General features: G+C 42.9%; 1 protein-coding gene across 1 annotated transcript; it reads left to right on the forward strand.

Annotated features, from left to right (window-relative positions):
- Nucleotides 1-13647: 13647 nt before the first annotated feature.
- On the forward strand, nt 13648-17749 carry lbx1a (ladybird homeobox 1a). The gene is made up of 3 exons (XM_003963628.2): nt 13648-13803; nt 14619-16245; nt 16799-17749. Exons 2-3 carry the CDS (start codon nt 15918-15920, stop codon nt 17329-17331), a joined length of 861 nt encoding a protein of 286 aa, XP_003963677.2. The 5' UTR covers nt 13648-13803; nt 14619-15917; the 3' UTR covers nt 17332-17749.
- Nucleotides 17750-18403: the final 654 nt, after the last annotated feature.

The raw sequence follows: 18403 nt of genomic DNA on the forward strand, positions 1-18403 counted from the left end.
AGTAACAATAAACTATTTTATTATAATATGTTATTTGGAACATGTGGAATAAATAAAACGGCATATAACAAACTAAGAATATGTTTTAGGTTCAGACACAAAGAGTTTGACCTCTGTTTGACAGTCATCTAGGACGTTATCCTACTGTAAATCTCTCTCTTGTCCCCAATCTTGATAAGAGCGTCGTCCCAGTGGCCGTGTGCCAAATATCATCACAATGTTGCCAGACGACAATCTTATGACTGACCTGCCTGGAGCACTTTTGGAGATGAGGCTACAGAGACTCTCTGAACAGACCAGGTGATAAAAGATCTCCTTACAGATTCCTCCCACTTGGCTTCAGTGTCCAAATATGTATCATTGAAGCTTCTGGGTCAAGTGGCATATTTCAAACATCTGACCCATAAAGAGCTCCAGGGCAGAGGCTGCTGGGGCTGTTGTTCTTCATCGCTGTCGTACGGGCCCACGTGCACCCAGGCTTAAGCCCCTTTGTTCCCCATCCTGCTCCTGGTTTGTCCTCTCACTGTGGGAGGTGACTGGTAAAGGGTCAAAGGGTCGTTCCAGGCCACCAAAGGATGCAGGAGTTTTTTCCAGGTTCCCTTCCTATTAAAAACTGCTTCTGTCTGTCAATAATCATATAAACTAGAATTTAAAATTCAGACACAAACCAATGAGATGAAATTGATATACACTCATGAGTAGAATGAAATATAAGCCTTCATATAAATTTGGGTGGAAAAAGCTTCCAAGCAGGAAGTTGGATCATATCTGTAGACACGTCTAAGACTTCCTTCTCCTCCTTCATGTGTTGAGCTTCTGGGGCCTCAAGAGTCAGCAGAGCGGACTAAATTTACAGCAGCATGGCTCTGGTTAAATCTAAGTCAATATAACTACCTCATCCAGTCAAATCCACATTTTATTGAACACGTTGTGGTTTTCATCAATGCAATATATACAATATATTGTACAGAGAGATAAAACTATCTTCCAGAAAATATTAAACACACGTCATGGTGGACAAAACCATCGTTCCCTTTCAACTGATTCACAGAATGAATGATGTAGCTCACAAACAAATGTAGCTCACAAAAATGGAGGCGTGATTGACAAAAGACGTTGATTAGAGATTTAACAGCTTCAGGACCGATGAACAGGTGATCCACAGCAAAAGATAAACCCACACAAGCAGAATTTACTCCACTGGCAAGTAACCCAGTTTGTTGTGAAAAACCAAGTCAATAAGTCTGAGTTCAGGAGATCAGACAGAGGAAAACCAGGCGGGGAGCAGGCAGACAGAAGGTCAGACAGAAGGTCAGACAGACAACTCGGTGAGAAGCGAGACAGGCAGGTCAGGTACAGGCAGGGTTGGAAAACAGTCCCAGAAGTTACACTGAAAGTCTGGCATTGAGCTCAAACCACTCTGGGAACAGGCGCATGAGGAACCGTCACCTGAATCCTGGGACTGATGCAGGTGAATGGAACACAGGTGTGACAACTGTCAACAGCTGACTGACGTAACAATTCAAAATACAAGAAAGGCGCGACCAATGTGGTGTTTGGAGTAAGGACAAACCTAAAACCCATGACCCAAACAGAGTCTTGCTCTTTCTCTGAGACCCTGCAGAAATCACAGAAGTCCAGGCTTTTCTAGAAAAACCTCCAGACCCTCGGCAGGACAGACCTGAGAGCTACTTGTCAAAGCTGGTTTCAGCCTCAAGAGAAGAAGATAATTCAGTGTGAGAGGTTTCAGGGTACCAGCATCATCTGAGAGCCGGGTGGTTGGACGATCATTCGAAACGTCCTTCACATTATTACGGTTTGAAGTCCATCTTCATCCAGCTTCTGTTGATGTGGAACAGAACTGAAAACGCTTGGCGGATCAGCTACTGCTGGATTAAAGCTCCAAGCTCCATGAAAAGCTGTGCTGTCTGTCTCCTGGACCAAGGAATGTTTCCTTTATACACCTTTAAAATACAGTTTTATTTGAACATTAATGGCTGGAGACCTCGCAGTACAAAAGTCACATAAAATTCTCATTTCTGGAGAAGTTTATATGCTCCGTTTGACTCAGCAAACCGCAGAGGGTCAAAACTCTTCATCAGCCCTGGCGAACTCTGGAGCGACGAGGTTAAAGATGTAGCGATGACGGCTGTTGCAGCATTAGTAGCTACATTGTATGGTGCTTATTATTGATGTAGGTCTACAGTAATAACAGTAGTGATAGTGCTTTTACAAAGGATGGCACATTACTATGTTTAGTGATGATAACGTTGTGGTAGATGCTGTTTTATTTTATTTAATCCCAGCAGGTCAGTGGGAAGCCATTAGGAGGAGGGACCAGCTGCCAGGAAGGAAACGGATGGCTCTCATTTGTTGCCAATATTCTGGTACGAGCCATAATAATACTCAGACAGACACACGCACCACTTGTCACGGTGTCGCCATCGTGAAACATTGTCATTACTTATACTAGAAGATGTGTTTGTGTCTTCCTGCATATGTGTGTGTGTAAAACATGACACAGAAAATGTGTACGCTTCCCACTGCTGACAGTTGGCTCCATACGTAATGGCCTTAAATGTGCTAAAAGACCGACTCTGTGGAGAAGTGCCTGCGTGCACGTCTTCAGATCTAGTACTTCGCTCCACGTTACGTGTTTGTTTCCTTGTCACAGTGAATAATGTAAATGCAAAGTGACCCAAATCCTCCTGTCTGAGAGTAGAGGTGTCGCCTCAGTGCAGCAGCTGAGATGTGATTACAGAAGGAAACCATTAAAAATGCATGTTGCGAAGGTGTGTTTATAAAACTTCCAATATAATTCAGGTTAAAGCAGCACTTGTGAGGACATAGTGAGAATCTGCTTAGTGAATTAAATACAGCAGTTGAACTCGTCAAACTGGTTTCTATAGTTTCCCCTTATAGAACATCAACTTACAAATCGAATGTATTTATTTCCAAATAAGTAGAAATGTAACACAAAACAGCACTCTTTCCAATACTAATTGTAACAAATATATAATATAGTAAATAATATTATTATAATCTAATAAACCTCCTTAACCCGCTTTATATTGAAAATGAAACTTGTGATGCTCAGCACTTATTTAGAAATGCTGTAAAAAAATGTGTAGCTTTTTAAAAATCAGTACATTTAAAAGGGGTGTTGATCAAGTGTTGATTGAAAAGACCATTGTAGAAGTTTTGGGATTTAACATCAATTAGTGCCTCATAACCGACCACAAGGTTATTTACATCTGTTTTTTATTTGTGAGGAAATCACCGCGCAAACCATTAATTTTGTTCAACTGCGACACCTCGTGGAAGATAACCTGTAATGCAGAGTCAAAAATAGAGCAATCGTTACAAAAATGAGATATTTGTTGTGATTTTGTGTCGCTATTTTTCTTATAACCATTTTTACACCATATTCACACCCAGCCAGCACTGGTTTAAAAAGAAAAGCTTATTAAATGTTGGCAATGTTCTGGATTCCTGCGGATACAATGATACACACATTGTATTGTATATACATTTTATTCATATACTGTGCATAATTAATGAGTGTCAGTTAATATGTGGTTGAATGACGGGCTTGGAGGAAGTCAGTCATCAACGTCCAATAGATGTCAACATGCCTTGAAACACATTTCCTGGTGTATTTATCAGAAATCAGAAACTATACATTTTTGGGTGTCTATTCAGTGAAGTGGGCAAGATGCACAAGAGGCAGAGGAAGGAGGAGAAGTAATGGATTAATTGATAAATGTATTTGCACATTCACATCAAGGTGCGTATGTGCCGAGGCAGCCTGAAGCTCCAGCAGTGGGAGTTAACTGCTGCTGTAATCTGATTACCAGAGCGTCTGTGTCATTTGTTAGACGCTTCTCATAATGTAACGTTATTTCCCAATAAGATGTGGCTTTAATAACTGCAGAGCCAGGACATAAATCTGGCAGCTTTGGGGCAACGCGTGTGTGTGTGTGTGTGTGTGTGTGTGTGTGTGTGTGTGTGTGTGTGTGTGTGTGTGTGTGTGTGTGTGTGTGTGTGCACCTTTATTCAGGAAACACATGGAGCATCATTGTCACTAAAAAGCTTTTCTCCTTTTTCCAAATATTTGTGCTTAAAACAGGATATTAAACATTTCAGTCCAGGAGGCAGAACCATAGAACCTGTGAGGTGTCTGCAAAATGTTCCAGGATGTAATAAAATCATCTGGAATGGGGGAGATTTTTCTTTATGTAAATATGATGTGGTCTGGATAGAGGGGACATGATTTGGGTTTAATAATAGAGAAATGTTCTTTTCTTTAGTTCAGGATGAGCCTTGTTTGCCTGCGATGGAAAGTAATCTCTGGAAAAGACCAGAAATAACATTCTGGGCACAAATAGGAGATAGAGATGCTAAATAGGTGAATAGTGAGCAGATCTGAGATCATATATCTGATATGTTGAGACGTCAGGTCAGTGTAAAACTGTGGGACGACACCATCTTTTATCCCAACACCACTTTGCTGTTTTATTAGTCTGAGCTGAAGGCCGACTCCAAGCACCGATCCCAGTCCAGACTGGGAGGCCGACAGGTTTGGCTTCTACCAGTCTGCCCACTGTCTCCTTTCGAAGGACCTCAGATCATTTGCCTCCATCCACTGTGGAGATGAGGGCAGTAGTATCAGCATGAGGAGTCTACGTGGATCCCAGCACACGGATGGATTAAAGGTGTTAGTGGAGCTTTGAGTGGAGCCATAACAGTAAAGAACCTGCACAGGGAGGTCAGTTAATCCAAAGAAGTGTCTGAGAGCTGGCTAGAAGCACCGGACGAGACTTTTACCATAAAGGAATGTCGGGAAAGTGAGGAGAGCTAGACGGCGTTAGGGGGGAGGACTGTGAAGGCCAGAGACAGACATAGCAGGACATAATCAAGAATTAAAACATCTGAAAGAGCAATCGGACGCTCAGGCAGGGTCCCGAAAAACCTACTGGTCAAAGAGAAACGCCACTGTGGGAGCACTGGTTGGTCAGAGGTGTACAGGGCCAGACTGGGATTAATGAGGAGACGCTGCTCAATGATAAAGGCGATCTGTCACATTAATCTGGTGCTCCGGATGAATCCACAGATACTCTGTGATTAAGCCAATTAAACCTTTTGGCAGCTCCCTTGTTGCTGCGTTTACAGCAGCGTTTGCTTCTGCAGCAGGCTGAGATTCAAACTAATGTCCACCGTCCAGCCACTCGTTGCCGTCATGGCGACGGGGTGAAGCATGAACAAAGGGCACCAGCCTGGTGCAGCGACAGCAACTGCCCCGGGGCCCAAACATCTGCCCCCAACATGGATCCAGTGACAACGAGGACAGGAGGAAAGCGGAGAGAAGCTCTGTGTTTGGGCAGCAGAAACAAATAAATGTATATTATGACGTTATGTTTAAGTCATTTCTGCATCTAACACTTAATTTACTGTCCTCGTCGGAGACCTTTAATGGGTTCACTTTGTGTTTTAGATTTTGTTGCCTTTGATTTGGTAAAGAGTGGTTTCCAATTTTAAAAAATATGGAATTTTACAGGATGGATCTCTAAAGCTGTTGCCTCTTAATGACTTCTTACCTCAAACTATGAACAATTTATAATTATTTTTTTCATAGTTACACAATCCGATTTACAAAACATTGTATCACTTTATGGCTTTTTAACAGTATTTCCTAATTTATGGAGCAATTTCCCAAATATGTGAAAAATGAAAAATGAAACTGGATTGAATCGAAGTGAATTTAAGAAAAACAGAAATTTTAAATGTTTGCTAATAACTGAGTAGTCAACATAATCTTTGCATAAAAGTAGATTATTTCAATAATGGATATTCATTTTTGGGTGTAACAAGCAATAAACTAGTCAATATCCATAAGATTTAGAGTTTTTAGTCATAAGAAAAAGTCTAAAATGAATAATTTCAGACTCGTGTGTTTTATTAAATGTATTTAATGTATCTAAAGTTGATGAGATTTCCTGAAGGTCTGATGAGCAACAATTTGACATTTTAATGAAGTAAAAGTACGTTATTGAAGCTTTTCATCCATAATAGTAATGATTCAGCCCAAAATGCAACAATAAACTATAACGACCACTAATGCCTGTCTTATATTAAGTGCATGGTTAGTCAGACTAGAACTAAATGAGTGAAGCTGCGAGTTAAACACTAATCAATGAATCCAGTTTCAGTGCCCTGCTGCAGTGATGTTGGTCCCGGAGATGTTGCAAGTGATCAGTTTTGGTGTTGCCGTAAATGGCGTGCGCGGTAATTATGGTTGAAGTTGTTGCGAAATCACCAGCAGCAGGAGGGTGATGGCCTCCCCGCCTTCATGGCTTCCTGTCCTGACATACCTCAGCACGCAGGCACACAGGCGGGAAATTAAGGACAAAGAGACTCTGATAGCTCTCACTAATGGTACAAGCATACACACACACACACACACACACACACACACACACACACACACACACACACACACACACACACACACACACACACACATATATAAAAACAGAGAGAGAGAGAGTCTACACCTATTTTTTGGTTCAAACATTTCAGTGCATATAGGTTTTTCTTGTTTTGCTCTGTTTTGTCGTGACTCCAGCGCACGCTAGCTGACCACCAGCAGCGTATACGGAGGAGCGCCAGTTAGCAGACTGAATGTCATCAGTGTAATGGTCAGCCATTGTGACACTCTGTCTCTGGCCCATTGGCTGTGGTTAGAATCAGTTTGAACGACCGTGGGCCTCTGCGCCATTAGCTGGGCGCTATGCTGGCTCTCCCTGCTCCAGACTTCAGGATTCTGGCCAAATTTTAAGGCCAATTGACTTTTAATATGAATCACACCGGGATGCCCAGGACTCATCCCGTTCCTGAAAATTAACACCCTGAAGCACTTAAAAATGGGCATTATATGTGTGTTTGTGCATCACACACACGCACTAGCGCACAAACAGTTATTAATGGCTTGACTGAGTATTGTGATTGTTTTCTCTCCAACTAGACAAGCATCATGCGGCGTGGTCTACGACGCCGTGGCGTGCTGGTCATGAGGGCTTTTCCTTTTAAGGCTATCAGAGCCTTTTCCTGTTCGTCCGTCACCGCTGGCCTCCTTCTCTCTCTCATGTTGGTTTAATTGCCTTCCTCAACTTCATCCTGATGACAATTATTCATTTGCCAGTCCTCCATTTTAGTTTAGTCTTTTTCTTTTAATAGTTTTAATTGAAATGATGTGTAACAGTTCTAAAAATCCTGGAGTAAATATTTGCCCACATAAAACTCCCCTTTGATGGGATCCGCTCAAAACTCTCAATTAACGGTTGTCAAATTCAATAAGAGGATGTTTGACGATGTTTATTCATGGTACAGAGGGACTATTGTCTTCTTTTCTGGTTGTATCAGCCTCATTTTATAGCAGATATTTATGCTCCTGTTCTCTTTGGTGCCTCCTTCTTCATCACGTCTGCTGTTCTCTTGCCGATGAAGGCTGGTCGCGTCTCTATCATTCTTCCTTTTGTATGTGATTCCCTTTTATCCTGCAGGGTTAAAGTCAGACCTAAAATGAAGGCCTGACTGCAGCTGATGGTGAACATGCTCAGATATGAGATTAAACTGTCTCATCCTCCTCCATCCTCCTCCTCATCATCATCATCTTCATGAGCAACATCACCTCTTAATGCCTGAATTTATCTACAGTTATATTTTGGCTTTCCAGCAGATGCTAAATGAAGTGGAAAATTTGGCTCTATGTTACGTTTAGAATAAAGATTAGAACAGAACAATTAGAATAAAGAGAGTGTATTAACAGTAAAAACAAACTACCAAAAAAATCTGTTTGGGTTGGTCATATTTTATCTGCTGATGAATCTTTACCACCAATAGCAACAATCTCATTTTCTCATTTTTCTGTCATTTTTGTCATATGGGCAAACTGTGCACGGTATTTCAGCATTTGAAGAGTCAGGAAAGACATTTTTACACACTGAAATTATTGGCTGCTAACACTAATTGGTGGCAGGGTGTGTATAGCAAAAGCGGCCTGGAGATAAATCTTTCCACTGTAGATCCCACTTGTGAATCAGTCACAGTAGAAACACAGAAAGTTACTTATTAAAAGTTGAGTTAACAGGCCAGCTGGCCTATAACTGATTATTGTTTAGCTTTTAAGCTAAATAACATTTAGCTATTAAAATACTTGCACACTTGCGTGCACGCTTGGATTGTGAGTACTTCTTCCACAATTGTGCACACATTTACATTTACAGGGTGAATCGTGCATTTCTGTGATATCTCACATTTAAACGGTTTGGTTGCCCTCACCTAGGCCAGATTTCCCCGACCAAGGTGAGCAGATGCAGGACTAAAATAGATCCTCAGAGCCTACAAACTGTCTCCACAATGGTTTATGGGCTTGCTGGCACGGTAAGTTATTTTTAATATTTATTTTTAATTATAACATGTGCTGAAGGTTTATTTTCAGAATGACATCTAGTCTCCTGAGAGGAAGCTCATTATTATACATGTGTTTAAACGTGAAAATGTATCATCATATTTCCTTTATGTGTCTGGATTTGAGGTGCAAATTGACCCCGGGCGACTGTTGATTCCGATCTCTCTAAGTGAATATCCATTTAAAGCTAATTTGCGAATAAATAGACACTTCGGACATCAGCTGATCGACTCCTTTCCGACAGCGCCCCTCCCTCGTGTGTGTTACTGACGTGTGAACTACATAACTTGGCAGGAAAAGTTGCGTGACCTCCATGTGTGGCCTTCTCCTGGTTTCCTCACATTCCCATGTTGCCGTTAAGAGGACGGAGGGAACGGCCACTGTGCAAGGCTGTGGAATCCTCATCCAGCCACTTTAATCCCAGCTCATAAAATGGAGTGACAAGAGATATGTTTGGACAGGAATGAGCCAAGCAAATGTTCCCGAACCAAATGGCCCGAGGTTAATATGTTGATCGAGCAGTTGGTTCATTTTAGCTTCAACCCTTTCTGACACAAACACACGAGTGAACACTTTATGTTCTGTGTTGAAAGAAGCTCAAACTGATGCCGTTTCAACGATTTAAAACGATGTGCTCATGATGACTGATCCTGTTGGCAACAATTACGTAGCATTCAGGCAGGGAAGAGACCAGCGGGTTGTCTTATCTTCTATTAATATTACCAACAAGGCACGGTTTTGAAAAGTGATCACTTCATAATCGGTCTGTTAAGAAAGCTCATCTGACAGGAGTTTCTCTGCATGCTAATGCAGAACCGCTACACGAATCCTTCTCATGTCTTCGGACTATTTTTTCTTTTTTTCCCTAAATCTCTTCTGGCTGTTAAGTACAAAGCTGAACCATTGATGCCAAAATCCTGCACCTGTTCCAAGGACACAAGTTGGGATAAACGCTCCCTTCTTGTGGCAGCTTGAGCTCAGTAAAGGCACGGATGGCTGTGAGAATTGTAATGTGACATTATCTGTGAGGTATGCGCACTGGTCCAGGTGTCACATGAAATCCAAACGTCAGCGACTGAAAAAAACCCCACAGTCTTACTTAGTCCTTCTCCACATTGCTGGTTCCATTACTCTTTTCCCTCAGTTATTGCTTCCCTTTCTCACATCCTTTGTTCTCTTTTTACCTGCCCTTCTTTTATTGCTTGTGTTCTGTTTTGCACCCCCCCCACCACCCCAGATCTGCTGTCACCTTTTCTGTTGTGGGTTGTTGTGCTGATATTTTGGCAAGGAAATAGTCTCATATGAGCGCACGTGTGTTGTGTATGTGTGCTTCGCCAGAGAATCTACTGACTCTCAACGTCCAGAACTAAAATCCTGGGATAAATTTGGGATCCATGGATGAAATTGTGTTTTTTTTTTTATGAAGTCACACCTCTGAACTGCTTTACAGTCCTTTATTAAAGTGTTCCTGTTGCTAACCAAAAACGGAAACCAAGCTAAACACATATAGAACAGCTTAGACCAGAAAGAATTTTAGAAAAAAAAACCCAAAAAATTATTCAATGGCATTATTTCATCATTATCTTTGTAGTGGCTAAATAACAGAAAAAATGCTACATGCTATATCTGATTGTTTTCCTTGGTGTAACTTTTAATCCTTTCCAAAGGTTGGTATAAAATCTGTCATTTTGGATGCAAACAGTCATAAAAAGTGTGGCGGGACAGTTTTATAGCTTTGCTTTAAAGTAGAGCTCTGTATGAACCGAACCGGGGGTATTAGGTTCAGTGGCACATTAAACCTCGTTCACCATTAAACCTGGTCCACATGTGCATTGGTGATCAGTACCCAGGTCCCCATGAAATCAGCTGTTTCAGTGAAACAGCACAGGAAGTCTGCACATGAAGCACAATCACGCTGATAAAAGCAATAAACAAACAATTTAGAACAAGCTTTAGACATTTACTCATAAAACAAAAGGCCTTTTCAAAAACCGACATGATTTTCACACTTATGTAGATCTTTACATCTGGGATCTAATGACTTGGCTGTAACCATAAATGGAGACAAGCTTCTGGGCTAAAGGGACGTTTTCGCAACCTCGGCTACTTGGTTTCCCTCTGAACATACTAGATCTGAGTAGTGTTAATTGCTGAGCTAGCAGCAGACACTTGGCCTGGGGAGTCCCCCAAAAGGGATTCATCCAGGTGTTGGATGGGTGTGCCTTCAGCCGGTTCAATCAGCCCTACTCAAAATCAGGCGCATCACTCAGAGTATTGAATATTTATAGGGGGTCTCTGCTGAAGCACCAGTCCCAACGTTCAGCCCCGTTAAGTGAAGACCTTGTGTTAATGCCTGCAAATCTACCTGGGCAAGTACGCTAGGCTCACCAGGGAGCTGAACAAGTAGGTCTAGGTGCACTACTGCCTCTTCACTTGACACTGTGTCAGCAGCAAGTCTCTGTTCCCACTTTCCCCTGCGCCCTCAGTAGGGAACGATACCCTCACAAGTTTCCCTTCGCTAAGACAACAATCGCTTACACAAGTGTGCCGCTTTTGAATATCACCTCATTCTGGTGATTTGTCTAAGCTCTACGTTGTTGTTATCTAGAGCCCATAAGGGCAACTGTCAGGGTAACTATCATCCATCTCCTAGTGTGCGTGTCCCTTGCTTGTCCTGGACATCAGTGATGGCAAAGAGCTTGAGCTCATCCTTGCTCAAAGCTGCTCTAGACACCCACACAATTACCATCTCTCGGGCCACTTGTTTGCCACTTTTGCACTAGTACAAACTCAACACGATATGATTAACGGGTACAAGCAAGGCGGTACTCTGCTCCGACAACCAGGTGGAGACGACTTTGAGCTGTGTGGCAAACCAGAGATGGAGCTACACAGTGGGAACGGAAATGAGGATGACCTGGAAGTTCCCCTCTGATGGCCACTCAGAGGACCCGGTGAGCAGAGGAGGGGACAGTTGCTTGGACTTGGCCACAAAGGTTCTGAAAACTATACAGAGGGTGGGAGCGATGTGTGAGTTTTGGCATTTTTTCGGTACTTATTCAATTCATGGTGAGCTCACTTTGAACAAATATGCAACGTGTTGTTCCCTGTATACATTGAGCAGTCTGGATCCAGGAGATGAGCGTGGCAGGTGAGGCTGGAACCAAAGACAAAAAGCAATCAGAAAGCCAAACAACCAGCTTCAATCAGTAAGAACCAGCACAGGAGCCAGTACATGAGTTAAACACAGCTGCTCCTGATGAGCTGACGAGCAGCAGGCGAGGAACTCCGGAGGAGGGGTCGGAGAAATCTGCCTGCCACACCCAGCCCGCACAGATGAGGGAAATGAGCACAAAAAACAGGACAGGGAAACAAATCAAAGCTGTCCTCCACATCCCAACACTGGCTAGTTAGCCACACCAGCGCTGAAGAACCCAGCTTTCATTGCTGTGTTCATGAGAAAGACATAAATGGTTGTCAGCAGCATACGATAAACTTGTTGATTTTTGCTTATTGATGTTTTGGTGTGTTGTAGTTTTGGTACGCGTGCGTACGTACGTTGTGTGTGTATTTTTTCATTGAAATCTTGCTGCATTGTGCGTGTTTTAAATTATTGTGTCATGAGTTCTGTCTTTTCTGATCTGACTCTGGCAATAAAAGAGCCAGCAAAGGTCAGCATACTGGTCGACCATGTAGGTCAACCTGAAAGAGCACTGTAGCAACCTACTGAGAAGACAAGTATTGCCCCCTAGTGTTGAGGAGGAGGACGTGTTCGATTTTCTCCGTACGTAAATTGGGACAAGGAACGAATACCAAGGGGACACCAGTCTAATTTTAAGCAGAGCTCGATTAAAGTGTGCACGTCATGAGATAAGGCAAGCCCCCGTCAGCCAGGTTACATGATCGTTCTGCTGCTGGAACCAGAAACAAACAGTCGTGCAGGGGAAAATCCTTTGGAATCTTTGTAATTGTAAACGTTTAGCATCGGGAGCAGTTCGGGCTTCGGTACTTTGCTCTGACACATTTGTGGGGCTCCAGAATTTAACCACCAAGCACATCAAAATTAGATTGTCACACAGACAAGTAGATCTGTGAGACTCTGTTTGTCAGATTGGTTGTGAGGACAGAATACTTGGAAGAATTTTAGTCTAACTTTACAACTATTTTGATTCATTTATGTATCCATTTTGTACCCAAAGATTCCAGTGACCTATACTATACAAGCAAACACGCACCAATGGGGTGGGGCTTATTTAATTTTTGGCTTTTTAAGTTTTGGCTTTGAATACTGCTTTTAATCAGGAAAAAGCAAATATAAATCAGGTTGTATTTTTAATCAATGTTTAATATTTCACTGTGGCATTACAAGTCTAATATTTAATGTACGGTAAATGTAAAGTTACAATCCTGGATTTTTTAAAAAAAAGTGATTCTGTGAGAAATATTAGAATGAAGCCCTCAAATTCCACAAGGACTCGATGCGCTGTCACATGATGTTGTAATTGAGTAAAAGGACACTCTCCACCCAGCTGGAACCTCTCATTGACAGTGAGCCTGCACTAATGGAGAAGTCAACGCACACACACACGCACACACACGCACACTCACACACACACACACGCACGCGCACACACGTTTAACATCAGGTGAGACTGATTGTCGAGGCTCTGTTTTGTCCAAAGCTGCTAAACATGATGCCTTTAATGAAACATTGATTTCCTGTTAGCTCGACTGGAGAAAAAATGTTTTGTCATTATTACTTTTTCACAGTCATGACACTCCCTCCCTCCCTCTCTCTCTCTCTCTCTTTCTTTCTTTCTTTCTTTCTTTCTTTCTTTCTTTCTTTCTTTCTTTCTTTCTTTCTTTCTTTCTTTCTTTCGCTCTCTCTTTCTTGTTTTATGGGTTGTTCTACACCACATAAAGAACCATTGAGGCTCGTTGACCGTACATGCAAGGACGCAAAAATAAAGAAGAGCCTGAAACTGGAGTAGCCTAACAAGTTTCTCTCTCCCACTTGCTGATTTGTTCCAGTCTGCTGCTGAGGAGAGAGAGGGCAAAGGCTAGGGTGGCTGACCATGCTCACTATTAATGAACATGTCAGGCTACTGTCATCAGTCATCAGTAATGAATAAATCACTTCAGTCACGGTCAACAACAGCGGTCTGGCAGGCAGAGGAGCTTTAAAATCCTCTTGATGCAGATTATTATTAATACGATTGCTTCTGTATTGCAACAGTGCCCATTTACAAAAACTAGCTGAGAAAATCTATTACGCTGCCAGAGGGAGGCAGACCATAATGATTTTTATGGGAAAAGACAACAGCAGTTAGGAGGTAAAAATCTTGTGTGTGTTCTTGTGGTAGTCAACGGTATCATTCGAATATGTTAATACAATATAAAGTCTTTTCCATCGCGCAGACAAAACTTCTGATGTCATAATTACAGGAGTTTGACAGCAGTAATTAAAGTGCACTTAAGAACATACGAGACACCTGCTCCTCCCAATAACCGACTAAATAGAAAACAGAAAAATAAGGGAACAAATATGCCATTTTTTCATTTATTTAAACATCTTCAAATGTTTTTCACAGCTTTTTAAATTGTATTTCTAAAAACTGAGATAAAAAGTATAAGAGTTTATTTTATCCCAGTGAAAAATATAGAATTATACTGTATATAGAATAGTAAAACATTTGATATATATATATATGTTTCAAATTGTTTCTATGCTATAGTTGCATGTTAAATATAAAAGCTTGCACCTGCACACATGGATTCTTTTACAACACAACTTGTTTCTTGGTTAATGTAAGACCAACGGAGAACAAAATAATAAACATTACCAAAATATTTGGGGATCATAAACTGAGCAATGATTGAGGTAATAATGTCTGATATGAATTATTCTTCTCCAAAAGTGTTTGCAGCATAACATTAAAAACTAAAATTGGAAAAGTTCTGAATGTTTCAACAAAAGTCAAGTTCCTATGATTATTATGATGTTTATTATTACTGTTGTTATTATTATTATCGTTATCATTATTATTGTTATTATAATTCTTTTTTTTAGTATCACTAAAAAGAGGATTTTCCATGGTGTGAGACGTTCTTCCTTCCTCTCCACTCATCTGTGCCATTTTCCATTAAGACAGGCTCACAACAGTGGAGAGTGTTCCTGCGTCGGCACGACACACACTTCCCAAAGCTGAAATTCAAAACCTACACGGAGAAATCCACACTTGAGAGCTGGGAGATGAAGACATCACATCCATCAGATCAGCTTTTAAAGCTCTCTGATGGAGGAATGAGAGGGGGCAGGAAGCCTCTGAAAAGATCCAAGAAACAGCGTAAAATCAAATGTCACAGCATGACCAATGCAGACGTAAATTATGAAATAAAACTGTCGGAGGACTTTTCCAGAACTGCAAAAGGATTTGACTCCAGTTGCTCTCCAAAAACTCCGTTAATCACTTGCCCAGCTTCTGCTGCGCTCAACAAACAAAGACGAAACTCTTAACTATTACAATCAGTTCACCGTTTGGGTAACAACTGTGACCCAAACAGATATTAGGATCTTCTTTTCTTGTTTTAAGCAGCACTGTAACATCACCACTGTTGTGCATTTCACCTTAGAGGTCATGCAAACTCCATCTACTTCTCTTTTCGACATGCTGCGGTTAGCCCAAAATGAATTAGTAATGGTATCAGCACTGCTGTGATAGTAGCAAATGCCTGAAGCACACGGAGTGCTGGCGGAGGCCCTGAAGTTTGTGTTTGCACGCTGCTTCAGCTTATTAGACCACCACACCTTGCTCTTGCAACGACTTCATTCAAAGCTTTCGGGTGGAAAATTGTCGAGTCGGCGAATGGCAGTAAAGCTGAACCCAAGCCATATGCATATGAGCTCGTTTACATCCAGCCAAGAACAGGCTGAAGATGGACGCAAGCTAGCCGGACAAACAGCATAGTGGTGGAAAACAGTAGAACATTAGGCTAAAGGGAAGTGGCACCTTTTCCTGATTGTCTAATTTTGGTAAGAAAAGTTAAATGGGATGGTCCACTGTACTATCAGAAGAGGGGGGGGGGGGGGGGGGGGGGGGGCAGAGAGAGAGGCAGAGAGAGAGAGAAAGGAGCAGAGAGATAGTTTGCCTTCCAGTCGGCAGTGAGATGATCCTGGCGGTCAATCGCTGCTGCTCGGCTGCATCACTGATGGACTCGCGTCGCTTCTCTTCGTGTGTCACTCTAGAAAAGGGTCCGTGGGTCTTCTGAAGTGTCTCCCGCTGTCCCCACCCCCCCCCCCCCCCCCCCCGGGTGTCCAGCATGCGGCTCTAAAGAGACACCTGTGATCCAAGCTGCGGGCTGTTATCACCATCTCTGCGCATCTTTGAGTTTCCCGTGCGAGTCATTTGTGGAGGAATAAAAAAAAAAGAATCAGGCGTGACCCGACATGACCTCTAGGGAGGACGCGACGTGCCCGGTGGAACAGGAGGAGAGAAGGCGCAGTCCGCTGGATCAGCTTCCTCCGCCGGCGAACTCCAACAAGCCGTTGACGCCTTTCAGCATCGAAGACATCCTTAACAAGCCGTCCGGTCGACGAAGCTTCTCCCTGCACGGAACAGCACAGCACGGCTCCCGAGCAGAGAAGCTGCCGTCGGCGGGCTACAGCCTGTCAGGGCGGCCGCTGCTCAGCCAAAGTTCCCCGCTGTGCGCGCTGGAGGAGCTGGCCAGCAAGACCTTTAAAGGCCTGGAGGTGAGCGTCCTGCAGGCGGCTGAAGGTAAAAGATCCACTTCTCTCCACTTATTCCCTGTAAATAGACAAAGGACCCGATCGCAACATTGTTGCGTTAAATTCAAACCGAATTTGCTAATTTCTCTGGTGGACACCCCCTAAAGGGATCAATAAAGTACTCTTGAAAAGACAGTGGACAATTTACTTGTTTAAGATAGTTTTAATAAATAGTTTATTAACAATACTTCAAATTTTTATACCGACGTTGAAAAAAAATCTAAAGTATATTTTGGCATTTTTATTTATTGTCGAAGATATTTTGTCGTGAATAATCGTACCTTGTAAAATGATATTCGATTCAACGTATTATTGTGGTCGTGTAAATTATTGTTTAATATATTAGCGTTATTATTTAATATCACTGTTAATACCATTTATTTTTGAAAATGGAAACTAAGAGATTCGAGGCAGTTTCTCGACACTATTGTTCTCTTTTGGGAGGATTTTAATGAAACTGTTTGCTGGCTGTTTGCTCGTGTTTCACGCATTATTTACTGGCTGATGATTTCATTTGACATCTAATTCTTCCTTCCTGTCAGGCCGAGATGGGATGACTCTCTTCGGCCAGAGGAACACACCTAAGAAACGTCGGAAGTCGCGCACAGCGTTCACCAACCACCAGATCTACGAGCTGGAGAAGCGCTTCTTGTACCAAAAGTACCTGAGTCCGGCGGACCGGGACCAGATCGCCCAGCAGCTCGGTCTGACCAACGCGCAGGTCATCACCTGGTTCCAGAACCGACGGGCCAAACTCAAGCGGGACCTGGAGGAGATGAAGGCGGACGTGGAGTCCGCGAAGGCTGCGGGCAATGTTGCTTTTGAGAAGCTCACCAAGCTCGCCGAGCTGGAGAAATGCGCAGCTGGGGTTATGGGTGGGGGGACCGTTTCAATACCAGGCTACACAGACCCTGAACAGGCGTCCTCCGTGGCCCCCCGTCACACCACGGTGGATGTCGCCTCCCAAAGGCCCCAGTTGTCGCCTCCGTCCACTCAGTCTTCGTGGCACACGGCTCGACTGGACATTCAGTGCTGCTTGGAAGACGAAGATGAAGAGATTGACGTGGATGACTGAGGTGGATGGGGGGTCTCCAGGGCAACATGCACGATAGCGCGATGCGTTCAGGAAGAATCTCTGCAGGATTTCTGGAGGATTTCTTGGTTTAAGCGCGCACAGGAAGAGACGCGGACCAAACATGAGCCGTGACAGAGAACCTGGGAGATGCAGGTGCGCGATCTCAGGCCGGTTGGCTTCAATCGCGAACCTCTGACACCCCCCGTTGCTTTCCCGAGTTTTTGATATGACAGCACTTCTGAAGGATAATCAGGCAGAAAAGGCTCCACGCTTCTGATAGTTGATTATTTAATATATTTGTAAATCAGTTTTAACACTTTAAGTGCCTTTTGGAGCTCTATAAACAAACGCAGAAAGTTTAATCATGTAATTTAACACTGCAATAATAAAATTCGAAATAATAAAAACATTTTCAGCACATTTAGATGAACTCAGGCGTTAAATTGAACAATTATGGGGCAACTCCGGGGTGGACATTCGTGTGTGTGTGTGCGTGTGTGTGCGTGTGTGTGTGTGTGTGTGTGTGTGTGTGTGTGTGTGTGTGTGTGTGTGTGTGTTAGCCCCAGGGGCTTGCTCTCCAGCAGTGTGCAATACGGAGAAAAACGTGTGTCCCCTCCGAACTGGCCGGCGGGTCTCCGAACACAATGGCGGACGGAAGAGCCTTTCAGAGGGGCCATATGGTTTAAGGGCCCTCTTTCTCATTTATCAGTCATTTTGATGGATGGATCTAACCCGTCTTTTCAACCACGCGGCCTCTTTTGAATCGCACATAATGTGGACGGAGTCCGTTTTTAACACGGCCATGACTGTAAACTGGGAGCGCTGGTCGGTGCAGCACTGGGAAATAATAATGGAGTTGGAGACCAGAGACTTCACTCCATCTTCTCGTGTTGAACACGGTCAAACTATCTAAGTACACATAGATTAAGGATATCCAATTAAGGATATTGGTTAATCGGTTGTTGCTTCTGCTCTTTAAAATCCATTTTGATCAGCCTTCAAACGCTCCAACGTATAGAAACGTGAATAAATTCAGAAACAAACGGCACGGGTTCACTCAGCGAGTCATATG

This window comes from Takifugu rubripes, chromosome 4 (genome assembly GCF_901000725.2).
Source record: "Takifugu rubripes chromosome 4, fTakRub1.2, whole genome shotgun sequence".
NCBI lineage: Eukaryota > Metazoa > Chordata > Actinopteri > Tetraodontiformes > Tetraodontidae > Takifugu > Takifugu rubripes.

What these genes read in the sequence shown, in the direction of transcription:
- lbx1a (XM_003963628.2), top strand. Translation starts at nt 15,918, where the DNA reads ATGACCTCTAGGGAGGACGCGACGTGCCCGGTGGAACAGGAGGAGAGA. An exon ending in CGTCCTGCAGGCGGCTGAAG is followed by an intron (nt 16,246 to 16,798) that starts GTAAAAGATCCA and finishes CCTTCCTGTCAG; the next exon opens with GCCGAGATGGGATGACTCTC.